The 19,051-nt window shown below is 44.3% G+C and overlaps 1 protein-coding gene across 1 annotated transcript; it reads left to right on the top strand.

Moving 5' to 3' along the window:
• Window positions 1-604: 604 nt before the first annotated feature.
• LOC122920916 lies at window positions 605-15,883 on the top strand. Its single transcript, XM_044270746.1, has 4 exons — window positions 605-801; window positions 1,349-2,010; window positions 2,956-3,264; window positions 14,910-15,883. The coding sequence occupies exons 2-4, from the start codon at window positions 1,353-1,355 to the stop codon at window positions 15,173-15,175; spliced, it is 1,233 nt and encodes a 410-aa protein (XP_044126681.1). The 5' UTR covers window positions 605-801; window positions 1,349-1,352; the 3' UTR covers window positions 15,176-15,883.
• Window positions 15,884-19,051: the final 3,168 nt, after the last annotated feature.

The raw sequence follows: 19,051 nt of genomic DNA, 5'->3' as shown, positions 1-19,051 counted from the left end.
CCCCCCCCCAGTATATAATCCCACATAGCACCCCCAGTATATAATCCCACCCAGCAGCACCCCCCCCCCCCAGTATATAATCCCACTCAGCAGCACCCCCAGTATATAATCCCACCCAGCAGCCCCCCCAGTATATAATCCCACCCAGCAGCCCCCCCAGTATATAATCCCACCCAGCAGCCCCCCAGTATATAATCCCACACCGCACCCCCCAGTATATAATCCCACACAGAATCCCTCGCTGCATACAATTGTCAGCCCCAGCAGTCACATCCACCCCTCCAGCACTGTCAGACTCCCCTCTCAGCCATCTCTGACCTTCCTACTCTGCAGTCAGCCAGTGCCTGTGATAGCAGAGCTCGCTGGATGCCGACCCACGTGTGTCACGTGATACTGTGACGTCAGGAGGTCCTTATAGTATTTAGCCTTTACCCTATTACTATCGGTGAGGGCTATACAGCGCTGGTACGTGGACAGGACACGGCGCAGGCCCCGGTTGTGTGCCGGTCACCGTCTGTCAGGCTTTGTGCTGCTGTTCTCTACAATCAGCAGAACGTGAGCCGGTAATCGGCCCGGGCTGTTTTGTCTAGTTGTACAATAAGGGCGAACGCTGATTGGTCGGCGGTGATGTCATCTCGCGTGCAGGGGGAGGGGCTGACGGCTCTTCATTCAGTGGCGCCCTGCACACACTGTGGGCTCACAAGTCGCTGACTCGGGCGCGCACACAAAGGACGTGACACCCGGGAGGAGGACATGCACACAGCCGCCCGAGTGTGCCGAGGAGGGGAGCAGCTGACAGAGGTGAGCCCGCAGCGCCATTACCTGCATCACAGTCATTCTGCGCTTTACCAATGACTGTTTAGCGGACAATGCACCAGGGAAGGTGACATCTGTGTGCAGAGTACATGTCTGTGGCTGGAGCTGTCCCCTATATCACAGGTGATGCATGTGCCTCCCTGAGGTCTGCGGCTTGTAGTGTGTGAGGAGACTTGTGGAAACCCCGCATTATGTGAAGGTGGTCTGTGCAGATAGATGGAGGAGACGCATCTACTGCAGAGAGGACGGGGAAGGATCGGGCTATATGTATGTGCTCCTTACATACATAGCTGTAGTACTGTGACATGCATGTTCTTGGTCATAGCCATTGACTGGTATCTAGGGACGGTTTGCATAGTCTTCCTGTTTTTGCTAAAAGTTGGATTTGAAATGTGCCTTATTTTCTGCAGCGTCTCCAGAACTTCCACAGCCATGAATGAGATGTAATTAATGTATGAAATAATGCAGGCTGCAGTACTATGTGTTAATGTCTATATCGTTTTGATTATTATTATTTTTTCTCTCTCATCAGCATCATGCCCCCTGTGCCTTTAGAAGATCGTTCAGCCCCCCTGCCTCGTCCCCGCTCCCTTCCATTACGTTCTACTCCCCAATCAAGAATGGCCCCTGAGGTCCGTGGTTTTCAGCTGGGACATAGGGCACCATCCCATGCTGACCTCACTCTGCCTGGACTGCTTCCCCAACCTCCCTGCTGGCCACGGGAGCCTCGTCGAAGGAGTCCTCCATCATCTTCCCCACGATCCCCTTCATGTTTCCGTTGGGCTCTTCACCCTCTAAAATGTGGCTGCCGAGGCTGTTGGCGACTGCTTCGCCCTCCAAGGAAGTCTGTGGGTTCATCTTGCAGCTGTGATCCTATTGTGACGTTTGACCCACAATTTATGGGTAGTTCAAGGGTAAGCTATGATGATGATGACTATAGTGTACGAGCCATTTGGCCAGATGAGCTGGCCCGGAAAATTATGTCTCGAACACATGGGGGAATGCTTGGAGGGACACCACTGTTACTGGACTGTAGAGGTTTAGAGGGATTGGAGGTAGATGATCCAGTGCCTCCATGCTCTCCACCTCCTCCCCCCACTCCACCACCAAAGTCTCCATTTAGGACAAATAGAAGACTTCAAAGTTTATACCTTCTTCTGGAGCCCTTGAGTGAAAATTCTGCAGGAGGAAGAGGTAATTCATGAACATACCTAAACATTTTTTTTTTTTTTTTTCATGCTCTGTAGGTTTGATTTTTATTTATTTTTTAGTAAGTTTATGATGTTGCCTAAGAGAAAACTAGCAAATTACATGGCCTTTTGTAAAATGAAGCCTCTATATCTTTAATACAAATGAAGGTTGACAGGAGGCATTTCTAATGTCTATACCGGTCAGTGTAAGCTGAAATTACCACTAGAGGTACAATAGAGAACCAGTAAATTGTACTTGACAACATTATTTCTGCTCATAAATTCATAATCCTTTACTAATTCTGTAAAGGGATGTAAAATAGAGGAGATTTCAGGGAAAAGACAAAATCAACATTTTGTTAGGTAATGCACACATAGGAAAACCTAAATCATAATGAAGGGATGAGAGGAAATGAATCATGGATAACAGATGTACATGTGTAATACAATGGTGACTATGACATATCCACATAGATATCTGGTGACATAATGTGCAGTCCAAGTAGGAACTTGTCGGTTGGAGACAGTCGACTGTCATTCAATTACATCATGTAACAAGTCATGAAAAGTCACCTCATAAACAGAAAGGAATGAGAGAGCTCTGCTTTTATTTGTGTCACGCGTAGTGACACCTCTGCGTTTCTGACTCGACCCCCTGCATGGTGATACAGAGCAAAAGGAAGAGCACCAATCTTAAAATCCAAATTACATTATAGAACAAAACATGGCAACAAATGTTGTGTTTGGGGAAAAAATTATGATACAAAAAAATTTAAATCCCTGTGCGCCTATTATAGATAGTTGGGGGTCAATAAGGATTAGCTGGTATCTGTTCAGATATGGATCAGGCCTAGTTGTTACAGGCTCCATTATGAACAGAGCCCGTACCTTTCAGTTGTTACTTGTATTTTAGTGTTTGTGATATCTTAACACTGTCATTTTCTGGCAGTTATGGCTGACCCCCCTTCGGATGACTGTGTTATACCGCCAGAAGTGACTCCAGCTCCACCATTGTCTCCTGACGTTGAAAAAGCTGAATTGAGCCTAATTTTGCCTTTCCTCTATTTGGGCAATGAAAAGGATGCCCAAGACTTGGGTCGCATGGTATCTCTAAATATAGGACATGTCCTGAACGTCACCACCCACCTGCCTCTCTACCACGCTGAATCCGGAGCCTTGCGTTACAAGAGATTGCCAGCCACTGATAATAGTAAGCAGGACCTCCGTCAGTACTTTGAGGAGGCCTTTGAATTCATTGGTAAGTTTCTTCTAAAGGAAAATCGGAACGCCACGCTCTGTCCTCCATTCATCACCTAAAAAGACACATAATTAATAACTTACATCTTACCTACACAGATATACTATAAAACACAAACCCATTAATTGGTCCACTATAACCTAGATTCAGTGCTGCTCAATATTACTATGCCTAGCACCCCAAAATTCCCCGAAGGCTAAAACCGTACACAGGGCTGCCTATTAAAAGCATAGCCTGAGCAGAGCGTACCACCTTAGAGACATGGCATGCATCCCCTGGGTTACATGTACCACAGGCTGAGAACCTGTCTGTGAAGTTCTCATTCATTCAGGTCATGGTGCATACAATGCATCTGAAACCCCTCTCCTGAGGCAGTTTAACCACACCTAATAGCTTCAGTCATGCACATGCAACCAACACCTCTATGATTGAAGCGCGAGTCACCAGTATTTAATGGGGGAGAATTCTCACACAAGCCATTGTCATTGAGGCGGTCAGTCAGATTACTAACGTCTAGGTGCTCTGATTTATTACTACTGATAGATTCAGAACCTATGGTACAAATCGCTTAGAATGGTGTTTTTCATTTTTTTAGTAGAGTTGAACATAAATGATATGTGAAGGTGCCTGTAACAGCAGTAATGTGATATGAAAATACCTGTTTTTTATAGAGATGCCATCAATCATTCATTGCTGACATTCATGAATGAAAGAGATGGTAAACTTTACTTCATGGGTAGTTTCTGGGAAACCTTTTCTTCTTCTTTAATTTAAAGAGGACCTTTCATGGGTTTGTAGTAAGTGAGATAAATATCTGTACCTGCGGGCTACCCCCCGCTGTGCTGCCACCCTGCCTGTTTTTTTAAAATGGCGCTCCTGTGTCCTGTTATGACACCCTGCAAATTTCACGCTCAGTATGCTAATACTGAGCATCGGCGCAATGGGGAGGAGACGCAGTCTTTCTCTGTGGGCGTTGGCTGTGACGCTCTGCGCTGCGATTGAACAGCGCTGCAGCAAGGGGGCGGAGTGCTATTTTAAGAAAACAGGCAGGGTGGCAGCAAAGCGGGGGGGAACCCCGCAGGTACAGATATTTTTCTCCCTTACTACAAACCCATGAAAGGTCCTCTTTAAAAGTGATTTAAAGCAACGGTGTCACCAGAATCGGCCCTATTAAACCAGACAGCCTGGTAGAGCTGATCATCTGATTAAAACAATACCTTTCCTTTGTCTGTATGCTAAGCAGCTGCAGAAAAATCCGTGCTTGTATTCCTATGCAAATGAGAAGTTAGAGCACCAGGAGGCAGGGCTGAATCCTTGGAGCACTGCTTTATAACACCCCCTGTGCCCTATACACTCCACTCTCCCCTTGATTGACAGGTCTAGACATGCTGAGGGCAGAGCTGTGTCCTTGTATCTACATATCATGTATTATAGCTGTACCACACTGAGATCTGCTCAGAAAGCTAATCTACATATCACTGCTTTATTCACAGGCACAATATATGATTATAAAGACACCAGTAATATGAGTTAGTGTGACGAATACCGTACCCCGACTGATGTCGGACTTCGACTACGTAGAGCCAGCGAGATACGGTATGGTCGCTGGTTACCAAGGCGTGACGTTACGCCCTCCTGGAGGAGCGGGTAAGGTCAGTCTTGGTAGAGTTTTCAGACTCCTCCTGTCCACACGGGCACAGAGAGGCAACAAGCTGAGAGAGCCTGCCCCAGTGAAACAGTGCGTTCTCAGCCCGGGAAGACTGCCACCAGTTTCTGGTTTGATTATAAGCCCGGTACGCCAACGGGATTATATAGGGTAAGAAACAACGCTCGGAAGCGTATAACTAGGCCGAAACACAGATGTGGGGATTCGTGATCGAGATACAAGACAACGCAATATTAAATTATATATTTAACCCCTTAAGGACTTGGGACGTACCGGTACGCCCTAAGTTTAAAATTGCATTGTGGCGCGGTGGGGGTTAATCGGTGCAGGATGTAAAGTAAAAATAAACAAACATCATTTTCCCCAAATAAAGTTAAAAAAAAAAAAATCGTCCGTATCGACCGGCTCCATAAACATATCACAAAAATTTTAAATAAAAACTGCTAAATAAGCAATTTTTTTTTTTTGTCACCTTACATCACAAAAAGTACAACAGCAAGCGATCAAAAAGGCGTTTGGTACTATTTTGGTGGGCATTCTAACCTTCACCTCATCCCGCAAAAAATGAGGCCCTACCTTAGACAATCGCACAAAAACTGAAAAAACTATGGCTCTCAGAATATGGAGACACTAAAACATTTTTTTTTGTTTCAAAAATGATATTATTGTGTAAAACTTAAATAAATAAAAAAAGTATACATATTACGTATCGCCACATCCGTATCGACCGGCTCTATAAAAATATCACATGACCTAACCCCTCAGATGAACACCGTAAAAAATGTAAAATAAAAACTGCTAAATAAACCATTTTGTCACCTTACAGCACAAAAAGTGTAATAGCAAGCGATCAAAAAGTCACATGCACCCCAAAATAGTGCCAATAAAACCGTCATCTCATCCCGCAAAAATCATACTCTACCCAAGGTAATCGCTCAAAAACTGAAAAAATTATGGCTCTCAGACTATGGAAACACTGAAACATGATTTATTTATTTTTGCTTCAAAAATGAAATCATTGTGTAAAACTTACATAAAAAAAAAAAAAAAAAAAAGTATACATATTAGGTATCGCCGCATCCGTGACAACCTGGTCTATAAAAATATCACATGATCTAACCTGTCAGATGAATGTTGTAAATAACAATAAATAAAAACTATGCCAAAACAGCTATTTCTTGTTACCTTGCCTCACAAAAAGTGTAATATAGAGCAACCAAAAATCATATGTACCCTAAACTAGTACCAACAATACTGCCACCCTATCCCGTAGTTTCTAAAATGGGGTCACTTTTTTGGAGTTTCTACTCTAGGGGCGCATCAGGGGGGCTTCAAATGGGACACGGTGTCAAAAAAACCAGTCCAGCAAAATCTGCCTTCCAAAAACCGTATGGCATTCCATTCCTTCTGCGCCTTGCCGTGTGCCCATACAGCAGTTTACGACCACATATGGGGTGTTTCTGTAAACTACCGAATCAGGGCAATAAATATTGATGTTTTGTTTGGCTGTTAACCCTTGCTTTGTAACTGGAAAAAAATTATTAAAATGGAAAATCTGCCAAAAAAGTGAAATTTTGAAATTGTATCTCTATTTTCCATTAATTCTTGTGGAACACCTAAACGGTTAACAAAGTTTGTAAAATCAGTTTTAAATACCTTTTAAAGGGTGTAGTTTATAGAATGGGGTCATCTTTGGGTGGTTTCTATTATGTAAGCTTCGCAAAGTGACTTCAGACCTGAACTGGTCCTTAAAAAGTTGGTTTTTGAAGGTTTCTGAGAAATTTCAAGATTTACTTCTAAGCCTTGTAACGTCCCCCAAAAATAAAATGTCATTCCCAAAATGATCCTAACATGAAGTAGACATATGGGAAATGTAAAGTAATAACTATTTTTAGGAGTAGAGAAATTGAAACTTGGAAATTTGCAAATTTTTCCAAATTTTGGGTAAATTTTGGTATATGTTTTTTTTTTTTTTTTTTTATAAATAAAAATGAATTTTTAGGACTCAATTTTACCAGTGTCGTGAAGTACAATATGTGACGAAAAGCTATCTCAGAATGGCCTGGATAAGTCAAAGCATTTTAAAGTTATCAGCACTTAAAGTGATACTGGACAGATTTGCAAAAAATTGCCCAGTCCTTAGGCTAGGTCTACACGACGACATTTGTCGCGCAACATTTTGTTGCACCAATGTCGCGCAACAATTTTTATAATGGCAGTCTATGGTGTCGCACTGCAACATGCGACATGCTGCGACGCGACAGTCGCAGAAAATCCATTCAAGATGGATTTTTCTGCGACTGTCGCGTCGCAGTCGCAACATGTTGCAGTGTGACACCATAGACTGCCATTATAAAAATTGTTGCGCGACAACTGTTGCGCCCTATCTGTCGCCTGACTTTTTTGTCGCGCAACAAATGTCGTCGTGTAGACCTAGCCTTAAGGGGTTAATCACCTTAAGGGCTCACTAGAAATAACACTGTACACACAAAGAATATATACAGTGGTCTGAGGTTACAAATACAGATGGCGTGGTACAAACAGGATTAAACAGAACAAAAGTTTACCAGGTATAGAAGTCCTTTGGGTGGTGATGAGTTATTTTCTGTAGTCACATGGAGGGCAGTTATGTCAGCAGGTTGCAGGTCCCCCTAAACACATGGCACTATGTGACCCTCCTTCAGAGAAAAGACCCGCCCACTTGCTGGCACAAGCCTTTTAATCTGTAGCCGGACCCTCCCCCATCTTCTGGGCTGGCAGCAAATGACCCACAAACCTTATGAACCGCCGGATCCAAAATGTCTGATAAATTTTGATTGAACTGGGGAATGACCCAGACCCCCGCAGAGAGGTTTTTCCTGTTCCGTTAGCTGGGTTCCTGGCTGGCTGAACGGAGGTGAGAAATTGGAAACAAAAGTGGCCTCCAAGAAGTTCTCTGCCATATGGCTGGGCTTTGAAGCAGGGGCCTCCTGTGGAGTTCACTACCTCTGCCATCGGGACAGCTGATGGCTGGTGTGGGAACATGGCTGACATAAAATAATAATCTATATTCCTCACAGTTAGCTTATAACAATAGAAAAAAACTTGCATCTCTATGTGGTAATGCTATAGCTTGGTAAGTACTTGTAAGTAATGTAGAGATTCCAGGTTTGAATCCTGGGAGAGAGATTATTTACCTCCACATTTAACCCATAATAAGTCTATATCCTATAGTCTATATCATATTAAGAATAATGTTTTTATGCTTAATAAGCTAAAAAATTATATACTGTAAATATTGCTGGGTTCTTTATAATCATATATTGTGCCTGTGAATGAATAAAAAACACTTAATCAATAAAATTCCTTACTACTGTATATTATGTATTGTAGTACAGCCTTTTATTATGGGTTAAATGAGAGAGAGAAAAAAAATAACAGAAAAACAAGTTTATGTAAGTCTTTCCCAGGATTCAAACCTGGGATCTCTACATGCAAAACCAAGTACTAGTGTCTTTATGATCATTATATTGTGTCTGAATAAAGCCGTAAAAATAAAATATATATATTATATCTTTCTGAGCAGATCTCAGCGTGGTTAAGCTATAGTACATAAAGTATGATGTGCTAGAACACAGCTCTGCTCTCCCTATGCCAGGGGTCTGCAACCTTTAAGACATAAAGAGCCACTTGGACCCGTTTCCGAAGGAAAAAAACAACTGGGAGCCGCAAAACCATTGCGACATTTAAAACAAATATAACACTGCATATATTGTTTCTTACCTTAATGCTATATACAGGATCGTGCAGTCAGCTGTCAATCTGAAGAAAAAAGGACTTTTTCACTTAACAATGTAAAATATATTTTTGAAAATTAATAGCTAATTAAAATATTTTAATCTAATCATGTGCCAGTAGTAATACCAGACCCCCCTCCAATCATGTGCCAGTAGTAATACCAGACAACCCCCCCTCCAATCATGTGCCAGTAGTAATACCAGACAACCCCCCCCCTCCAATCATGTGCCAGTAGTAATACCAGACCCCCCCCCCCCTTCCAATCATGTGCCAGTAGTAATACCAGACCCCCCCCCTTCCAATCATGTGCCAGTAGTAATACCAGACCCCCCCCCCCTCCAATCATGTGCCAGTAGTAATACCAGACCCCCCCCCCCCTCCAATCATGTGCCAGTAGTAATACCAGACCCCCCCCCCCCCCCTTCCAATCATGTGCCAGTAGTAATACCAGACCCCCCCCCCCCCCTCCAATCATGTGCCAGTAGTAATACCAGACCCCCCCCCCCCCCCCTCCAATCATGTGCCAGTAGTAATACCAGACCCCCCCCCTCCCCAAAGGGTGGATTAAGTGCATGATAGGCCCGGGGCCGTCTACCCAACTCGGGACCCTCCCTTCATTTTAGTTTAAGTTTTTTTTTTTTTTTTTTTTTTTATTAATTGTTTCTGTAAAGAAGAGCCTGCAGTGCTTTGTGAGCACCACAGTATGTTCCTAGGCCATATGACATCACGTTCATCGTTCACATGGTCTAGGTGCAGCTCTGTCCCATCTGAGTGATTGGGGCTGAGCGGCCGTGCCAAGCACAGTTCTATCAAATGGACAGCGTTGTGCTTGGTAAGGAGCAAAGAGGCTGCAGCGCTCACTGGAACATCGCAGTCTCCTCAAACAGCTGATTGTCGGGGGTGCCAGGAGTCGGACCCTCGCCATCTTATAACTCTCTGAGTATAGATGTTACCTGCAGTCCTATGTAACACCCCACATCTGGGCTGTTACATAGGACTGCGGGTGACAAATTTAAAATTTCAGTTGTCAAATTTTAATATAATCATATGCATTTTAAAAAGACTTGGAGGAGAAGATGAGATGCAAGTCACAGTAGTGAGCCAGCTCTACATGTAGGAGAATACAGCACCACATACCTGTTACATTCAGTGACCTCGCCTGTCATTTAGATATTTTCTTTCCTTTTCTCCTCCGTTTGAGACTACTTTCACACTAGCGGCACGGACCTCTGGCAGTCTGTTCCGTCGGGTGAACAGCCTGTCGGATCCGTTCTGCCGCTAGTGACCGTGTGCCTCTGGACTGCCGTCCCTTCCCCATTGACTATAATGCAGTCCGGAGGCACACGGTCACTAGCGGCAGGACTGATCCGACAGGCTGTTTACCCGACGAAACAGCCCGCCGGAGGTCTGTGCTGCTAGTATGAAAGTAGCCTGACCCAGACCACCATGACAAATTCTTTCAGCCGCATACCTTCTCCACAGAGTTTGTTACACAGACATATTAGATTTCTCATAATTGGGGTAATTTATCAATGTAAAGTAGAACTGGCTTAGTTGCCCATAGCAACCAATCAGTTTCCACCTTTACTTTTCCAAAGGAGCTGTCAAAAATGAAAGGTGGAATCTGTTGCTATGGGCTACTAAGCCAGTTCTACTTTACAGCACTTTGATAAATTATCCCAAAGGTCCCTATAATGTCCCCTAGAGCAGCGGTCCCCAACCACCGGGCCGCGGCCCCGCAAGTGCTTTTTTTTCAGTGCGGCGGCCGGGCCCTCCTTATATTTTGAGTGCGCCTGCATTGCGCTTCATAACCTGTTATAATCCCGCGAGATCCGTGACCTCCTGCGGCGGGTCTCGCGGGATCACTGCTGGAATGACATGGTGGTGTGCCGCAGGAAGAGCCACGGGATTGCGCACCGAACTGAAGCCCGCCACAGCCTGCAAGTATGGGGGGCAGATGATGATCAGTGGCACTAATGTTTGAATTCAGAAAGGGGGGAGCCCGCAATGGCCATATGAGGGCAGGGCAGGGACAGCAAATAATGAGGGGCAAAAACTGAAATATATAGAGAATGGGGGGCAAAATGAAATATAGGTAGAGAGGGGGCCTCTGACAAAACATTGGCAATTATAACTGGGTTATTATTGCCAAAGTTTTGTCAGTGGCCCCTCTCTACCTATATTTTATTTAGCCCCCATTATCTATATATTTCCTTTTCAATTTGCCCCCTCATTATTTGCTGCCCCTGCCGTAATATCATATCACATTATAATAACGGGCACTAATGTCTGAATTCAGAAAGGGGGGCCCAAGCGGGCCATATGAGGGCAGGGGCAGCAAATAATGAGGGGGCAAAATGAAAATGAAATGTATACAGAGAGGGGCAAAAAATGAAATATATAGGAGTGGGGGCAAAATTAAATATAGTGAGAGAGGGGGCGACTGACAAAACTTTGGCAATAATTACCACGTCGGCCACATGAGGGGCACAGTGGTGCTCATGGTTATTATTGCCAGAGGGGGGGCCCAAATTCAAACGTTGCCCTGGGGCCCATAGAATTCTAGTTGCGCAACTGCGCCAGACGTATGCGTGCCCGACGCACATATCACACACAGCGGGTCGGAAGGAGAGCGTTCCTTCCTTCCAACTGTGATGCTGGGCCAGCCACTGCCACCAATGAGAAAGCTGAAAAGGGCTAGTGAGGGAGGGATTGATTAGGTCTCATTGCCCCACCAATGGAAATGAACATGAAGGCGGGGGGGTTGTTGGCATCCAGTTTCAGATAGTATCTGAGGGAGGGAGTGGGAGAATGACCTGCAGTTCCTTTTCCATGTCACCTTGAAAATATCAGCAGTGCAGCAGAGGCCCTAGTCAGTTTTGAGTCACATTTAAATAATGTAATAGTTATCTATTTTAATATGAACCTTGTGTTTTGTTATGCGCGTGAATCAGTCAGCGCCGACCATCACCCACTAAGCCCCGCCCGAAACCTAACCACCCCCCGGTCCCTGGGAAAATTGTCTGACATGAAACTGGTCCTTGGTGCAAAAAAGGTTGGGGACCACTGCCCTAGAGTGCCCCTAGTAATAACACCCTATATTTTGCTCCAGGTAATAATACCTGTATAGTGTCCCCAAAAATATCCCCTAATAGCAACGCCTTCAAACTGCCCCCATGAAGTAATTTGCCCCCACACTGCTCCCCCAATGAAGTAATTTGCCCCATGTAATAATCTGCCCCCCAAGGTTAGCACACACAGAAAATAAAAAAACTAAAGGCTAATGCATACCTGTGTCCGGGATGGTGAGGCAGGCAGCAGGTACGCAATCTTCATGGTCCTGCGTCCTGACGCAGGCACAATGATGTCATCACGCACGCCTGCGCCAGGATTAGGCCTCCTTCACACGAGTGTTACTGACTAGGTCCAGATGCGTTCAGGGTCCGTTCAATGAAATTCGCACCATTTTGCAAGCAACTTCAGTCAGTTTTGTCTGCGATTTGCGTTCCACACGGGTGCAATGCATTTTGATGCGTTTTTCACTCGCGTGATAAAAAACTGAAGGTATACAAACAAAATCTCCTAGCATCCATCAGTAAAAAAAAAACGCACTGCATCCGCACCTGCTTCCGGATGCAATGCGTTTTTCACTGAAGCCCCATTCACTTCTATGGGGCCTGGGCTGCGTGAAAAACGCCGACTATAGAACACGCTGCGCTTTTTATGCAATGCAGAACTGATGCGTGGAAAAAAAAAACACTCTTACACAGACCCATTGAAATTAATGGGTCCGGATTCAGTGTGGGTGCTATGCGTTCTCTTCACGCATCACACCCGCACGGAAAACTCGCTCGAGTGAAAGGGGTCTTATCCTACCACATAGGCCTCAGGCCTACTAGACTTAAAGCCTATGGCGGTGATCGGCGGCGGGGCAGGGAACTATGCCTCCCGTTCCCCGCCACAGTATGTGGGTGTTCGGGTTGGCGTTGGGCCACCCAGCGATGCCAGTCCCGGGGCTGCCGATGCGAACGCCCCTATGTTAATCTGGCACTGGCCCCGCCTCCTGGTGCTCGAAAGTCTAATTTGCATATGAATAAAAACCAGTTTTCTCTGCAGCTGTTTAGCATACAGAGTTTTAATCAGCATGGTAAGCCCTACCAGGCAGTATGTCTGCATGCTGCTGTTTGTGTCCGGCCGATTCCCTGCATTCTCTGTGAAACTAGCCTTAAAGTGCATAGTGTACACCTTAAGGTGTATAGGTCCTCAATATCATATCGGTGGAGGTGGTGCCAGGTGTCGCACTCCCAACCAACTGTTTGAAGAGACTGCAGCACTCTAGTAAGTGCTGCAGCCTCCTCGCCGTTTACCAAGCATAGCACTGTCCATTGGATAGTGGCTGTGCTTGGTATTGCAGCTCAGCCCTATTCCCTTGAATGGGACTGAGCTGTGCCTAGGCCATGTGACCAATGAACGTGACGTCACTGGTCTAGGATAAACTGCGAGGAGGCCGCAGCTTTATCACCTGGCGTCATGGGAGTTGGACTCGCACCAATCAGATACTGATGACCTAACCTAAGGACAGGCCATCATTCTCAAAATCTTAGACAACCCCTATAAATCTTGGCACAAATTCTCCAAATATGATAGTATCCAGTCCTGGTTTTAGCTCTATTTGTCTCCTGCATGGAGACAAATGTGTGAATACAGCCTGAGGCTACTTTCACACTTGCGTTCGGGGCTCCGCTTGTGAGCTCCGTTTGAAGGCTCTCACAAGCGGCCCCGAACGGATCCGTACAGCCCCAATGCATTCTGAGTGGATGCGGATCCGCTCAGAATGCATCAGTCTGGCACCGTTTGTCCTCCGCTCCGCTCAGCAGACTGACACCAAACGGATCCGTTTGAAGTTGACACAGTATGGCTCAATTTTCAAACGGATCCGTCCCCCATTGACTTTCAATGTAAAGTCAAAACGGATTCGTTTGCACGATCATGAACAAAAAAAAAATATATATATATATTTTATTTTATTTTTTTGTTCATGGTAATGCAAACGGATCCGTTCTGAACGGATCTAAGCGTTTGCATTATAGGTGCGGATCCGTCTGTGCAGACACCAGACGGATCCGCTCCGAACGCAAGTGTGAAAGTAGCCTTAGAAACTCTAAAAATTTGACATTTTGAACTTGGCCCAGTCTGTGTAGAACATGGCCACATGCCTATATTATATAATTAGAACCTGAGGCTGCTAAAGTCACACAGTGGACTCTAAGACCACCAGTGGGGGGCCCAGCAATCAGACCCCCAGAGATCATACATTTATCACCTATCCTGTGGATAGATGATAAATGTTGATGGGAGAACCCTTTTAATGCTGGTCTCTCTTCCTCAGGCCAAAGACTAGAAAAGCTGCTGTTTGACAATGTTCCACTCCATGTTGTTTTAGTAGATGATGGAGTTTTTTTGTTTGTTTGTTTTTTTACTGGTGAAGAAGTGGAGTTCATTATATGGCATAATGTAAATGTGCCATTTACAGACCATGGATATTAAAGTAGATTCCTCGGGCTGGTGGGAAAGAATTGCTTCTCCACAAAGCAAGTGACTGCCTAGTGAAGACTGTCATGAGAACTGTGCCCTAGGCTGCAACTGAGTGCCCGGGCAAGAGCGGGTTCAGTGTGTCACGTCTCCCATTGCAGAAAGAACAGTAATTACAGCCAGATATGGGTCTGATCTGAAGTTTGTAGGAATATGGCTCCTATTTGTCTACATTTACTTTTCCCCAGAACCTGCTTCTTTCTGATCCAAATACATTTGAATGAGGAGTTTTATTTCGTTGTTTCTTTGGATGTTCTACATTTAGGGTATATTTGCGTTTGGCAGATTTACAGAAAATCCATTCTATACATCTCAATGGGGTTCTTAGAAAGCAAATAGATTTTTTTTTTTGAAAATCCCATTCAGATAAATGGGACAGTTGAAGAAATGTCTGCATCACATCTGCCATGTGGATATACCTTTTTCTCCGTATGTATTTTTGTATGTACTCGCTATATTCTGCTTATGTTACTGTGTCTTTGCCATTTACATTTGCATACCCCTACAGCAAGATGTAGGCATGGCATAATCTACTGGAAACAGACAGTCACTGTGTATTTCTTGAGGATATATTGTTGGTAACTGACACGGTTTGTCTTTCTTATTGTAGAAGAGGCACAACAGGAAGGCAAAGGCATCCTGATTCACTGCCAGGCCGGGGTCTCTCGTTCTGCCACTGTGGTCATTGCATATCTGATGAAGCACACACTGATGACTGTGGGAGATGCCTACAAGTTTGTGAAGGGCAAGCGTCCAATAATATCACCCAATCTGAATTTCATGGGGCAGCTCCTGGAGTTTGAATCGGATCTAAACGCAGGCATCACCCCAAGAATCCTTGTACCCAGACTGAGGGGTGTTGAGAGTGATGTGTGAGACGAGGCGTAAGACAAAAAAAAAAAACTGAAGATGGAAGAAGCCAATTTTGATGTTGCACAGTAAGCAAGACAAATGCGAAACCTTCCAAACTATCTCCTCATTGAAATGCAGTGTCAGGATCCACCAGCAAATAGCTTCTGTGTCCATAGAGAAAGCAGCTTCAGACCCCAGCAGACCAGCTGTTAACTTCCTATGAAATCTGCAACTGCAGTCCCAAATCCCCACAGACTTTTGATCTCTCCTAGTCTAAATTCTGCAGCCTCAGTATTTGATGAAACTGTAACTGAGGCTATTGATGTATTTTACATTTTAAGGAGGGCGGTCCCAATATTTAAACTTATCACCTATCCTGAGTATAATCAATGAGGATCCGACCATTAGAAAGATCACCCATCACAATAACCGGGGTTCTGTGGTCCCCCATATGAGTAAAGTGGTGAACAAGCATGCGTGCTACCACTTCATTTATTTTCTGTGGGACTGTTGGAGATACCTGAGGATTGTACTTGTCTTCCTTTGCAGCGGCAGAGCACATACTTGACTGCCGCTTCCTTCACACAGGAGCTGCAGGTCCCATTCTTGTGACTGGTGGGGTCCCAGCGGTTGGACTTCCACTGATCAGACACATATTGCCAGTCCTGTGTACAGGGAGTGCAGAATTATTAGGCAAGTTGTATTTTTGAGGATTCATTTTATTATTGAACAACAACCATGTTCTCAATGAACCCAAAAAACTCATTAATATCAAAGCTGAATATTTTTGGAAGTAGTTTTTAGTTTGTTTTTAGTTTTAGCTATTTTAGGGGGATATCCGTGTGTGCAGATGACTATTACTGTGCATAATTATTAGGCAACTTAACAAAAAACAAATATATACCCATTTCAATTATTTATTTTTACCAGTGAAACCAATATAACATCTCAACATTCACAAATATACATTTCTGACATTCAAAAACAAATCAGTGACCAATATAGCCACCTTTCTTTGCAAGGACACTCAAAAGCCTGCCATCCATGGATTCTGTCAGTGTGTTGATCTGTTCACCATCAACATTGCGTGCAGCAGCAACCACAGCCTCCCAGACACTGTTCAGAGAGGTGTACTGTTTTCCCTCCTTGTAAATCTCACATTTGATGATGGACCACAGGTTCTCAATGGGGTTCAGATCAGGTGAACAAGGAGGCCATGTCATTAGATTTTCTTCTTTTATACCCTTTCTTGCCAGCCACGATGTGGAGTACTTGGACGCGTGTGATGGAGCATTGTCCTGCATGAAAATCATGTTTTTCTTGAAGGATGCAGACTTCTTCCTGTACCACTGCTTGAAGAAGGTGTCTTCCAGAAACTGGCAGTAGGACTGGGAGTTGAGCTTGACTCCATCCTCAACCCGAAAAGGCCCCACAAGCTCATCTTTGATGATACCAGCCCAAACCAGTACTCCACCTCCACCTTGCTGGCGTCTGAGTCGGACTGGAGCTCTCTGCCCTTTACCAATCCAGCCACGGGCCCATTCATCTGGCCCATCAAGACTCACTCTCATTTCATCAGTCCATAAAACCTTAGAAAAATCAGTCTTGAGATATTTCTTGGCCCAGTCTTGACGTTTCAGCTTGTGTGTCTTGTTCAGTGGTGGTCGTCTTTCAGCCTTTCTTACCTTGGCCATGTCTCTGAGTATTGCACACCTTGTGCTTTTGGGCACTCCAGTGATGTTGCAGCTCTGAAATATGGCCAAACTGGTGGCAAGTGGCATCTTGGCAGCTGCACGCTTGACTTTTCTCAGTTCATGGGCAGTTATTTTGCGCCTTGGTTTTTCCACACGCTTCTTGCGACCCTGTTGACTATTTTGAATGAAACGCTTGATTGTTCGATGATCACGCTTCAGAAGCTTTGCAATTTTAAGAGTGCTGCATCCCTCTGCAAGATATCTCACTATTTTTGACTTTTCTGAGCCTGTCAAGTCCCTCTTTTGACCCATTTTGCCAAAGGAAAGGAAGTTGCCTAATAATTATGCACACCTGATATAGGGTGTTGATGTCATTAGACCACACCCCTTCTCATTACAAAGATGCACATCACCTAATATGCTTAATTGGTAGTAGGCTTTCGAGCCTATACAGCTTGGAGTAAGACAACATGCATAAAGAGGATGATGTGGTCAAAATACTAATTTGCATAATAATTCTGCACTCCCTGTATAGGTGATAAGATTAACTCTTGGGACAATCCCTTCAAACTTCTTAAAGGGGATGTCTCATGTCGTTGTCACCACAGCAAGATGAGACTAAGCGACAGCATCGGGTGGCCGGGCATACGGAAACAGCCGAGCAGGAGTTACGGAAGCAGCATAGCTTGTTTGTGTAGCTCCCATTCACTAAACGGGGAGTGGCGGTGCACTCGTCAGTTTCCGTAAGCCCGGCCAACTAGAGACTTAAATAAGGTAGTGGTTGTATTGAAAGTCCTGCATTCACCCAAGGCTGGCCCATAGAATGGGGCGCCACACTAGTAGCATCGTGCCAGTGTAGACATCCTGAAACCTATTTATATGTAGCATTTAGATTATGGTTGCTAGCTCTTTCCTTAGCAGTGTGTTATCCCTTAATTCCTATTCTCCTTAAGTGAGCAGCAGACTACCACGGAGTAAAGAAGGCTAGAAAAATACTAAAGCGTCTGATGTGAAAATCAAAAAATGTGAAGCGCACCTGCCATCCTCACATATGGCAGCCATTTTTGGTGCTGCTCCAATATTTATAATGTATGATTATGCAGCTTGTATACAGCTATTCTCATATGAAAAGAACATTATTAAAATTATGGGGTGAATAGACAGAAATGCGGTTTGTCCTCGCCATACTGAGGGTTAATTTGCATATTAATGGTGTAATCAACGGTTTTATGTGCCCATTCATATATAATTCATGCACTGGAACTGAAGACAACTGATTCATGCTTTGGCCAAAAGGCTTAGGGTGAAGAAGAACTGGAATGATTACATAACATTAATCTGACGGATAACAAATGTAATCCCTTTCAGCCGGTGGACAGGGCTGCATCATAAAATGAACACTGAATACCAGGGTTTTCTACTTGCAGAAAATGGATAATATTGGACAATATTTTTACTAAATGATTTGCAACAAGAATTATGTGCAATAATTTTTTTTTTTTAAATATATATATGACATTGTGAGAAAATGAGGTATCTGCTTGAAACGTAGCACCCTTTTCCCCTCCCTCCAGGGGTATTTTCATGCCAACTCCTGCCCATCCCCCAATATCTGTGTCTTAAATCTTCCAAACAGGAGACTGAATTACCTCGGGCATTAAATCCCCTATTTACACTGTGAAACCGGGCATCTGCCAAATGGAGGGGGTAGCAACAAGATGCCCAACATCCCTTTTGTCCTCCTCATTGCTCCCTAACTTTTGTCCGGGGAACATATCGTTATTTATTGAACTATTTATTGAAATAAAATCTTTTTTATACAGAATTGCGCTGTCTTATGCATATGTGCAGGTGTTGGTATTCCTAGTCTCAGGCGAGGGGCTCATTGCTCACGCGTCCTCATTATCCCTTCCACCCTCCCCGGTCAGTATTATGCTAACACACCACATATTTTCTATTAACTGGTATCTGCAGACAAATGCAAACTGCTTTCCTTGCATCATAGGCAGCACATTGCATATAGACCGTCTGCGGGAAACATTGTAATGTCAGCATTTGCTGTTCTGTATAATCACAACCTTTTAATTACAGGTCTATAAATTTTCAGAAGAGATTGATTGACCTGATAAAATGCAGTGTGCACACAGGGTAAGGCGTATTATTTTCACCATCACACATTATCCCTATATATGTACACACATACAGT

The sequence above is a fragment of the Bufo gargarizans genome, chromosome 10, assembly GCF_014858855.1.
Source record: "Bufo gargarizans isolate SCDJY-AF-19 chromosome 10, ASM1485885v1, whole genome shotgun sequence".
Lineage (NCBI taxonomy): Eukaryota > Metazoa > Chordata > Amphibia > Anura > Bufonidae > Bufo > Bufo gargarizans.
This window is presented reverse-complemented; position numbering and strand designations above follow the sequence as displayed.